The sequence below is a fragment of the Panicum virgatum genome, chromosome 3N (genome assembly GCF_016808335.1).
Source record: "Panicum virgatum strain AP13 chromosome 3N, P.virgatum_v5, whole genome shotgun sequence".
Lineage (NCBI taxonomy): Eukaryota > Viridiplantae > Streptophyta > Magnoliopsida > Poales > Poaceae > Panicum > Panicum virgatum.
Genome location: NC_053147.1, coordinates 25,456,286 through 25,467,957, shown reverse-complemented (window position 1 = coordinate 25,467,957; position 11,672 = coordinate 25,456,286). Strand labels below are relative to the sequence as shown.

At 48.5% G+C, this 11,672-nt stretch overlaps 1 protein-coding gene across 1 annotated transcript; it reads right to left on the bottom strand.

The window, feature by feature from the left end:
* Positions 1 to 2,250: 2,250 nt before the first annotated feature.
* On the bottom strand, positions 2,251 to 3,840 carry LOC120665340 (NAC domain-containing protein 90-like). Its single transcript, XM_039944884.1, has 3 exons — positions 3,455 to 3,840; positions 3,046 to 3,353; positions 2,251 to 2,889 (listed from the first exon to the last, which is right to left on the bottom strand). The coding sequence occupies exons 1-3, from the start codon at positions 3,612 to 3,614 to the stop codon at positions 2,605 to 2,607; spliced, it is 753 nt and encodes a 250-aa protein (XP_039800818.1). The 5' UTR covers positions 3,615 to 3,840; the 3' UTR covers positions 2,251 to 2,604.
* Positions 3,841 to 11,672: the final 7,832 nt, after the last annotated feature.

Genomic DNA, 11,672 nt, shown 5'->3' with positions numbered 1-11,672 from the left:
GACACATCCAACCCAATCTTAACATCATCGCATCCGAGTTGTTGCTTGGGCATGGATGTGTCACATGGTTTTATGACAACCATGATAAGCATATCCATAGAATAGAAATAACACACTTCGACTAACACTCATGCTCAAGCTCAAGGTCAATATATATATATATATATATATCATCACAGGCAATACAATTTTCTATCCAAAATTTGTAAGTAATTTCTAATTTAAATGAACAAAGAGAGAGGGGTTGAGAATGCACTCACAGAGGGCGCCGACGGCCGGCCGGGACAGGGCAGGGCAGCGGCACGGCCGGGACAGGGCAAGGCAGTAGGGGCCGCGCCGGGACAGGGCTGTGGCAGGGGGCCCGCGCCAGGGAGAGGCGCACCGGGGCGGGGCGGCGGCGGGCAGGGTCCGCGCCGGGAGTCCACACCAGGGCAGGGCGGCGGCAGGGCGGGGCCGCGCCGGGGTGGCCGTGCCTGCGTGCCGCGGCATCAGGGTGGGGCCGCGGCGGAGCGTCGGGGCGGGGGCGTCGGAGCGGCGACGTCAGGGCGGGGATGGCGCGTCGGGGCGGGGCCGCGGCAGCGCGTCGGGGCTGGCCAGGGCAGTAGGGGGCCGGGGCGGGGCAGGGCTGCGGCGGAGCGTCGGGGCGGGGCCGCGGTTGCGCGTCGGGGCGGGGGCGGCGGGGCGACACCGGTGAGAGTGAGAGAGTGTGTGTGAGAGAGTCACGCAGCGGTCTGAAAGCACCTAGTGTAGGAGACTTCGCCGTGTGCCAGATCCAGGGCACACGGCGAAGTAATGAGTTCGCCGTGTGCCAGATCCCAGGCACACGGCGAACACAGCATTTCTATATTTCATGTGAATGAAACTTGTAAGCATTTCTATATTTCATGTGAATGAAACTCGTATTCTTTTAAATTTTTCAATGTCATTTTGGAAATTTGTTTTGAAATTGAAAACAAGACCTTAAAGTTCACTAAAGAACATGAATATAATTTTTTCACTCATGTTAAATCATTATTTCATGTACTAATAGTTCAAATTCATTTTATATCAATTAAAGTTGTATAAATGCAGTTAATACGTTAAAATTATTAAACAGATCCAAAAAAATGCAAAAAAATTAACATGAAGTCATTTATGTTCTCTATTGCCTATATAAAAAGTGTAGAAACCAAATTCAAATTTGAACGTGTTTGCCCCTACAAACTTAACCGCGTCTTTCTCCGTTACCCAGATCTTCTTCGGGAAAGTTTGAGTTTATAAACAGCGTACGTGACAAACACGTGCGGAACTCCCTCAATTTTTTACCATAGATTCTATGTATGATAGCATAAGAAATCGACAAATCTCATAATTTTCAGACTTTGTTTGAATTTTTTAAAATTTTACAACTATTCGGTTCTACGTTCACGAGAACTTTTTGTGAACACCATTTTCGAAATGACAATGTCAACTATGACATGAGGTCTTACTATGCACTCAGAAACACAAATATCATTTTTCCAAAAAAAATCTTCTATTATTTTATGTACTTGCAGTTCAAAATTTGACTCATCCGAAAAAATTGTTTAACATATACACAATTTTTATATATAGTGAACATTACGACAAAAAATACCAAACTTTAATACAGAGTACCAAGCAATGTCTCTGCAGTGTAGAAAAAGTTTCGAGTTTGAAAATTCAAAATTTTCAAACTGTTTGCCGTGTGCTAAGAAAAAGCACATGGCGAAGTGTCTTGTTTACCGTGTGCCAAGCTGTAGCAAACGACGAAGTGGCCTGTTTGCCGTGTGCCCCATGCGGCACACGGCAAAGTTGAGCGACGTCAACCTCCGTCGCCCCTCCGTCCACCTCCGTTCGCCACCTCCGCACGTGAGTGGCACGTGCACGAGGTTTGCCGTGTGTTTTGAGGACGGCACACGGCAAAAATATTAATATGCCGTGTGTTTGATTTTTGTAGTGTGTTCCTTGGGCTGGCACACGGCAAAGAGGCAATTTTGCCGTGTGCATGGGGTTTGCCGTGTGTTTTATTTTGGGCGCACGGCAAAGTGGTTGTTTGCCGTGTGCCCGTCTTTTAGCACACAGCAAACTATTTGGCACACGGCATATTAGCCGTTTCCGGTAGTGAACTCCGACCAGTAGGCCATGTCGTCGTTGAGCACTTTTGTACCTCTTCTTTGCAAAATGTTTTGGTACAAATTTTAAGCTCATATAAACTTATGTTCTACAAATACACACAAGGGCGAAGCTATGTAGTGATTAGGGGGGTGCAAATGCACCCCTGTAAAATGGAAAAACAGTGCTTAATTATATCCAAATTTTCATCATATTTGCACCCTCGATAACTCAACTCTATGCAACCACACTCCCTACAATTTGCTCTAGCTTTGTCGCTGAATACACAAATGAATTGCATATACATTTATGTATATCCTAAAATTAGCCACCTACTGCTTCGAATTTATTTTGCAGTAGGCAAAAGAATTTAAAAAATCATAGTGTCGTTCTAAACTGAAGAAAACTCCAAATTAAAACTACTGAAACGAGCCCATTCAGTGTTTTTTTCCTTTTCATGATCTCCCCACCGAAATGAATTTCAAGTATATATCAAAGCCAGTCGTATTCCAGGATCTCTGACCAGTAGGCCATGTCGTCGTTGAGCCCCTCATCGGTGCCTCTCTGTCCAAGTAGTTGCTGCGTCGAGCCGTCGCCGTCGCTTGGCGCAGCCCTTTTCCTCTTCCGACCCATTTCCTCCCCGTTAGCCAACGCAGCCGCAGCTATCCGGTTCTCGCTGCCACCGCCGGCCGCGGCTGCGGCGCTCGGCCGGCGGTCGAACTGCCGCGGGCACCCGGATTCGGTGTAGAGCCGGCACAGGGTGAACTCGCCCCTCGTCTGCAGAAACGAATAGAAACAGCAATCACCTTTCAGCATTTCTCGTGTGTCTACAGTAAACAGATTGCGATAACGAGGCACTAAGCTAATAAGGCAGGTTACGGTTTGGACTCTTGTCGGCCGCGGCGCGGCAGATGGAGAGCCATCGCGGCTTACCTGGAAGGCATGGCTCGGCGCCGGAACGCCGGCGGCGTCCTCGTCTTCGACCTCTAGAGCCTTGTACTCGTTGAGCTTCCACTTGGTCTTGGCCCCGGCCGGCGCGCGGCCGCGGTAGAACACCATGGTCTTCTTGGTCCCGATGGAGCGGCCGTCGGCGGCGTAGACCAGCCCCGGGGTGCCCGCCGCCTTCCAGTACCCCGACGGCGTGGTCCGGTTCGGCCGGCCGCCCCGGGCCTCGCGCTCCTGCCGCGGGCAGAAGTAGAACCACGGCTCCGCGGCCCCGGAGAACGCGCCGCGGTGCGCCTCTGCATGGATGCGACCGAACCATCGTTAGCCAACCAAGCAACCAAGGAAATGCGCTCTCCAATCCATCGACCGAGCGCCGTCGTCTCCGCGATCGACGTGCCTGGGAGCTGCCATGGATCGAGGGCGCAGACGTCGGCGACGGGGATGACGCGCTCGATGTCGCCTTGGCGGACGCCGTCGAGCTTGTTCCGGAGGTAGAAGCAGAGGAGCTCCTCCTCCGTGGGGTAGAAGCGGAACCCGGGGGGCAGCTCGTCGGCCATGGCGGAGTGATCTCGGTTCGCTCGTCGAGGTGTGCGGAGTGATCTCGGTTCGCTCGTCGAGGTGTTGGGGTCTCTCCGACTCCAAGAACTGAGTGAGAACACGCATGGTAGGTAGCATCAGGGTTATATAGGAGCCACGCTGGATGCGCGTTATCGTTGGCTAGAGTTGACAGGCGATCGCACGCTGCGCGCTTGATTGCGAAGAATTTTCCCTCTCGTGCTGTGGAAAACCGGGAGTGGGGGTTGCATGGTGCGCTACTGCGACGTGCGTTGTGTAGTGGGTGGAGGACTGGGTCAGTCTTCTTCTTATCCTACTACTTTGCTCACTTTTTTATTGTTGAAGTTGGCCAGTTGAGTGTTTTTATTCCATCCTCATTCTGCTTTGGCCTTTGGGTATTGAAAACTACGTGCTAGTAGTAATTTGGTTGCTTTCATCGTCTGAAAAGCCCTTAGCTTGCTACTAAACATAAGTGGATATGTGGGAATTAAACATTTAAAAACCACCCTTTAGATTCCTGGCTGCTAATGAATCGATATAAATTAACATGCCCACCAATCAAACATGTTCATTACCATCTTGTGTACACATGCATATGAAATTTATCATTTTCACATGTATTAGATTTGAACTTATACATGGCTTTTAAATGAATTAACACAAGAACAATAGAGCGCGCGCCTCTGCAAGAGCATGTGACACCTCAAACTGATCGTGACATATAGCCGCTTATCCCTTTCTTTGGGTATCCCTAATATTGATACCCGACAGTAAGGAAGCTACTCGCGAGGTTGGAGGTCGTGGTTTTGAATCCTCACAGCCAATACACATAATTACACGTGAAAAATTAGCATAGCACGGCATTTGATACCGAGCTAGTGATACCGGTCGGTATTAGAAGTCGATCGTCCGGCAGTGCTTTGCCCTTTTTGAAAAAAAAAATCCGCTCATCACTCATTTAATTTCTCGACATGTTCGATGATCCAAAGAAACATATGTGATCTGCTGTCTAATCAAACGAGATCCTGCTAATGATAACACGGATTATGTTTGAATTAAGTGCTGATATCACAAAAAGGGACACCCAAGGATGCAACTCGTTGACCGTGGAAATTAACCGTCACGCATTTGGTCCCAATTAGGTTGTGAATGTGAGATGGGATGATAGAAAAATTAACGGAGCTGGATGTGGAAATCAGCACACTTTGTTTACCTTTTCATGTCTGTCCAACAAGTGTTGGAAGCTTGACAAATTCTTTGGGGAAAATGGTGGCAGCTGACTTTTGCAAAACAGTCAGCGACTCAAAGCCTTGCGTCAGATGGTAATTCCTGTTACCATGCTTCTGCATTTGGTTGTTGCTTTACCATGGAGAATTTTTTTCTTCTTTTGAATTTGGTGCCGGACGACCATTCTAAACTGTTCAGCGTTGGACCTCTTCATGTGGTGCTGAGCTGGCAAAAGTTACTCTCAGAAGAGCAAAAACCAGGATGTACTGAAAACGTTTCGCTGACAGCGAGGTGCCGTTCGTTAGTCCAACCAAGAGTGTGTTGTTGAGCACAAACCTTCCTTCAGTGGCCAGCTCGTTCACCGGCTGCCCGGATCAGCGAAACGCGTGAGGGCGGTCTCTGTAAAACTGCGCACTTTTGGATGTACTTTGTCGATGGAACTGGAACTCTGGGCCCAAAAAGGTCCACGCGCTACCACAACCGGTTCGCTTTCTTTCTTCTCTGGTACGGTGTTTTAACAGGTCAGACATGGATGGTCCGAATCAAGGTACGTGTGGAACACCGCGCTTGTTGCTGCCTGTTCCCCAACAGCCACACGAAGCGCTAGGGCAAACCCAAGTTTTGGCTGTGGTTACATGGGTTGGCGCTCGTTGGATTTTCAATTTCGTCCTAAAGTTTGGTGAAAATTAGATATTAGTGTCACTTTTTCTATAGTATTCCACAGTTGTTTTCTTGGTTGCCAACACATAGGTTTTTTTGGCTGTCGGATCTAGCTCATCATATATCATGTTTAAGTTTTTGCGGTAAAAAACAATAATGTTTTGTTGACATCTCATCCAGTTCCCTCTCACCCAAAGTTCTATGCCTAGAACGTTATTGTTGAAATTAATAGGTGTGTATAACCTGGTAATTCATGATATGACTACTTAAAAGTTAAAACAATTTTAAGTAGTCATAACATAAATTACCAGTTTATTAGTTAAGATATTTTCAACTTCGGTCCACACATGTATTCATGGGTATTCTGTTGAATACCCAAAATTTTTAGCAAACAAAAAATTTTATCACTGTGTATAACATGTGTATGATGAATTATAAAATCAAATAACACCACAAAACAGACTTCCCAATTGCATTTTGCATCTTGGACTCAATTGGTCCACTACTCCTCCTCCATGTCGAGTTCTGGTGGCCCAGCTGGTTGTGCAGGTGGCACACTGGCGGCAGACCTGACCGGCGTCGTGCAGGCGCAGCTGCGCAGGCGGAGGCCAGGCACCCAGGCGGCACACCAGCAGCACTGTGACAGTCTTCCTCTTCGGAACTTGGATTTTTGTACACTATTTATTTCACATGGAGCAACTTGGATATATGTTGATCATTTAATACATCTATTATATCCATGTCAAACAATTTCAAATTATGATAAATGGTATAATTTGTATTTAATTTTGTGCTATGAATATATATTTTAGTCCTTTGAACATTTTGAATACCCAAACCTTAAATCGTGAACCCGCCCTTGGTCATAGCATGAATTACCATTTTATAGGCCCCTGTCAATTTCAACAGTCAGATATAGATACATTTGAGTTTCATGAGGAACAAAATTTTGACTCACACAAAAAATATTCTAATTGGCTAGGAGCGCCCGAAGACATGAGGCTCCGCGCAGGGTTTCAGAAACCGTCCGGGAACCGCCGGTTTCCGGGATTTTTTCCCGTTACCGGTCCGGTCCGAGACAGTAAACCAGGTCCGGTTTTTTATATTTTAGGCTTCTAAATCCAAAAATACAAAAGTAAATTTTTTGTGCTACTGTTCCGGTTCTGAACAGTACCACCGGTTTTTTAAACCCTGGCTCCGCGTCCGCCAGACTGCCACGTAGCAGCAGCAGCCAATTCTGCAGTTGGTACCGCCGTCGCCGTCGCCTGGACCCGCCGCACGACGACCCCCCTCTTGTCCCGTCGCGCGCCCGTCCTGCTCCCTCGCTCGCTGTCGCTCGCCATCGCCACTCGGGCGCGCGCGCGACAGCCAGCCACCGAGCCGAGCGCGTACGACGACCCCCGCCACATCGCGCTCGGATCACCGCGCGACGCAGTCATCCGCTCGCAAGTACGCAGCCTTTTCGCCCTTTTCTTCCTCCCGGTCGCGCCCCTACACGGCCTACTCCACCCATTGCATCGGCATCATTGATCATCCCATCCGGATAGCCACCGGGCAACAGCTCACTCCTGGACGCGGTCACCGGGCCCCGGTCACCGGGCGCGGGCCCAGATCGACGCCCCGCCGGCACCGCAGCGTACCACCACTCCGGCCGTTGTCGGAGTCGGAGCCGGCGGTCGTTCGCCGTGGACGAGCGCGTCGGCGGTCGGTCTCCCCTCCGGCGATGCCGGCTGCCGCTGTCTCTCTCGCCGGGCATATGCTAGCTGTAGCTAGGTTGAGAGTAACTGACGATCTGACCATCGTGCGTCAGTGCGTGCGTGTGACCCGGTCTACGGATTGCGCTCTGCTCGCTGCTCCTCTCTCTAGGGGAGTTCGGTCCGGAGCCGGATCAAACCACCAGCTCGCTAGCTGGATTTGATGTCGATGTAAGTACCTGCCTGCCATCCACGGAAGAGATCGTTGTCTCGCTCGTCGTCAGTGGCGCAGGGACGCAGGCAGGCAGGCAGGCTCCCGTGTTGTCCGGCGACTGCTGCGTCAACGGGGAGGAGCACAACTGGCAGTTGTATGCGTCAAGCGGCAGACCCCGGGAATCTTGACCGCCGTGTTTGGTTTGTGGTAAACAAAAATTTCATGAAAATTTTCCGGCTCTTTGACCACTAATTAGGGATATTAAATAAAGTTTAATCACAAAACAACCTCTACAATTATAGTACAGTAGCAATTACTGTAGCTAATGAGTTTTTAATCGTGTGATTAGAGGATGATTAGATGCCGTTATTGTAGCATCGTTGTAGCCGATAATGGTGGAGCTTATCGCATTAGATTCGTCTCGAAAAGTTACACACATCCGTAAAAAGATTTCACAAATAATTTTCGTTTAGTACTTCATGCATAGATTCGTCTTTTTGTAAAAAAAATTTCGTGAAGTCATCCAAACACGGCCGAAGCGTGGAAAAACAGAGAATGCTGCTAGCAGTGCCTGGATGGCGACCGTACTATTCTATTCTCGACAGCTTCACGTCCTGGAGCGAATTCGGACTGGCTGTCGTCATGGGCTTACGTACTCGTGTGGGTTCTCCAAGAACTATGGCTTTTTTTTTTGGGTAAAAGAGAGCATTATTGTTTAGCGGAGAGGATTACAATCGTTTTTGATTAGGTCATGTACGCACGCAGGCGCTCGACCTAACTGTTGGCAGCCAAAATTGGCAAATACCGAAGCCGACCGGTCATACCGGTCTGGATCTGTGCAGTCCGAGTAAAATTAGGTTTGTATTTTGGAATCCGTTTGTAACTCAATTTGGAATGGGTATGTCTTTCCCGACCTATAAATATAAAGGGCACGGCCGATTGAGGTCTTTCTACCCAATCGAATCAATCAATTTATAATTTTCATATTTTTGTTCAAACTCTAACTTTTTCAATTTCGTGTTATTCTTTGCTCGTCTCGACGGCGTTCAAGGGTGTCTTAGGTGGCCTGTCGACCTCAAGACAACCCTAGATCTTCGAGTTCCGACGGGGTCCCTCCCGATCTTGAGGTTTTAGGTCTCGCAGGATTTTCTACGTCCAACCGGTCTGACCGGTTGGCGCGACCGGTCGCCGGGTTTTCTCACTGCTGTTCTGATCGTTGTGATCCGCGCGTTCTAGCACTTTTGTGTTGACTAGAACTGCGTCAACGTACTTTTTAGCGACTCTGCTGGGGACAGATCTACATCCATCGGTTTCAATGGCCGGCGAAAAGCCTGACCCCTCCAAGGTAGATTCAACTCCCGTTGACATCAAGTATGAAGACATACCTGAGGAGAGCCGCAAGCAATTCGAGGCTGCACTCCAGAAGGAGCAAGAGGAAGCTAAGAAGAGACTGCTGGCATGCTTTGGGAAGACTCGGCAAGGCGTGTTCGAGAAGGACAAGTTCTTCATGCCTACATTCGCGCCACCATCGCCAAACCCATCTACTACGGCTACAGCTACTGGTTTATCTGCTTCCACTCCAAGCGAGGTAAGTTTTACCTTCGATTCCATTAAACAGTTTGCCGAGGGTTTTCTGGGTAGATTCGAACAGTCCCAAAAGCTTACACAAGATTTACTTTTCGATTTGAGTCTCCAAAACAAGGGTAAGAAACCTGTCAATGATTATTCTAATTTCTCCCCTAATCCTAGTCTTTCGGCCGCACCAACAGAGAATTATCAGTATGGTATGCCGCCGAATTTCTTCGCGGGACAGACACCCCCGCCAGGCTCAGTTCGACCATCTAGGACCGAACCGGTCAGATCGGTCACTCCGACCGGTCAGACCGGTGCCTCGGCGGGCGGACCAGTCAGACCAGTGCCATGGTGCTCGGTTCTGCGTCACAGCCACAACTTGCGCCTCTTCCTACTTCGGCTGATTATAGCATGGAGCAAGAATTGGCGGATTTTGTGCCGCCGTATACGACAAAGTCATACGGTGAACACCCTTCTCCTCTGTCGTTGCCAAAGATGTTTGGGGTGATTGGCTTAATGCCAATCCACAATATGCCGCACAAACGATGTCCACTACTGATCCCGCGACACATCATTTCAGCCAAATATCTACCGGCAACTATGAGGCCGATCTTGCTAGGATGAAGGAAGATCTGGCCGATATGCTTAAAGAAAAATTTGGTTTTGTTGCGGGTAAGAGTCGACTATATCGTAGGCCATATGTTGATGCTTTCGATTTAATTCCTTACCCTGCTGGTTGGCGTGTTCCTGATTTTGTCAAGTTTAGCGGTGATGATAACCGATCCACTTGGGAGCATATTAGCTGATATATCGCTCAACGTGGAGAAGCTGGTTCTAGCAAGTCTTTGCGTGTTCGCATGTTTTCTTTGTCTTTGACTGGAACGGATTTCGCTTGGTTTTCGTCGTTAGCCCCTAACTAGATTCGTTCTTGGGACGAATTAGAGCAAAAATTTCACGATCACTTTTATAGTGGGGATAACGAAACTAAGTTAACGGATTTGACATCGGTTAGACAGGGTAGAGATGAATCTATCCATGAGTACTTTAAAAGATTTAAAGATATTAAAAACCGATGTTTTAATTTATCACTTTCTGAAAAAGATTTGGTTGATTTGGCTCTTGCGGGTTTACGTTCTAGTTATAGAGAAAAGCTTGACGGTTCGAGTTTTTATTCTATAAATCAGCTTCAGCCAAGGGCTTTAAGCCAAGAAACAAAGTTTAAAAAAAACAGATACCTACAGGTTCCATCGTTCAAACACACATATTGTTGAATATGATTCCGATTCATCGGACGATGATGATAAAGAGGTATATGCCGCCTGAATTTGGTTGGCCCGCCTCGGCCAAACCATCTACTTGCACATCTCTCAAGCCGACTCAAAGAAATCGGCAAGAGGAGATGAAGTTTACTTTCGATGTGTCCAAGTGCGATCGTATTTTTGATGAGTTATTACGACTTGGGCATTTGAAAATTACTCATGTTATACTGCCGCTTGAGGAGCTAAAGCGGCGTGCTTATTGCAAATTTCATAATTATTCATCTCATGCCACTAATTATTGTAATGTGTTTCGTCGACATATACAATCTGCCATAAATGAAGGACGATTGGCCTTTCCGGAGATGAGGATAGATAAAGCTCCATTCCCAGTTCACACCATTGATCTCAACAATGCAAAGGTGCTGATTCGGCCGGATCAAGCCGAAGGGGCAAAAGACAAGAATGTGTGATCATTGGTGATGATAGGCCGTTGACTGTTGATAACAAGATTCTGGCCAGGGAGGTGATTTTGGAGAAGACTCCTGATGGGAAGAAGAATATGAGGATCATACTTAAACCTCGCATGCTCGGGGGCAAGGAGATTCTTCTTCAGGCGACCGGTCTGCTGTTCAGCCAAGACCGGTCAGACCGGTTTCTCCGACCGGTCAGACCGCCCTGGTGGTCAGCCCCGGACAATCAGGCCCAAGCGTCCTGAAGTGGGTACATGGAAGACTAATCAGCCAAAGGTGCAGGGCAGGCTTGCAAATCAGAAGCCCACCTTTGGTCAGCTGTTGAACAAGTACTCAAAGGCCGTTCGAAATGATCTGCCCCTAAAAAAGAGATCGAGGTCACCTCCGTGTCAAGGCGCACCTTCATCTCCTAGGGGAGAATCAAGCAAGCGCAGGGGTGATGTGGTTCCTTTGTTCCCTTCTCTGCAGATACAGCCGATGTATGCTACTATGTCATGGGCTCCACCGGCGTCGGATTCTCATTTTCCTGCGTGGGAGAACGGGGGATTTTGGGTGCAATGTTATCCAATGCCGTATCCACCACACTTCCAGGGGGAGGGAAGCTCCAGAGGACCTGTATTTGGCAGGTTGAAGCAGCCGGTTCACGACAAATTGGGACAGCACCAATCTGGTCAGGGGCAGAACCCCAGACCGGTCAGACCAGTCCACCCTGACCGGTCAGACCGGACTCAGCAGAGGCCGGCCCAAGTTCGTCCAGTTTGCCAAGAGTATCGCATCAAGGAGAAGAAAGACGAACCAGAGCCAATGAGGTAGATTATGAGAAAGCTCCAGCTATTGATGTTGTGCAAGTTGAGGATGGTAAGAACAAGATCCAAGATGCACAAAAGGGGCCGGTGATTGTGGAGAAACCGGTCAATGTTTCTCAGAAGCTTGTGTTGGCCAATGATCATGAGGCCAGCAGCAG

Excerpts from the sequence above, each read along its gene's own strand:
- LOC120665340 (XM_039944884.1), bottom strand. The coding sequence starts at position 3,614 with ATGGCCGACGAGCTGCCCCCCGGGTTCCGCTTCTACCCCACGGAGGAG. Across the intron at positions 3,354-3,454 it reads CGATCCATGGCAGCTCCCAG|AGGCGCACCGCGGCGCGTTC; the intron begins GCACGTCGATCG and ends GCATCCATGCAG. Across the intron at positions 2,890-3,045 it reads CGCCGAGCCATGCCTTCCAG|ACGAGGGGCGAGTTCACCCT; the intron begins GTAAGCCGCGAT and ends TCGTTTCTGCAG.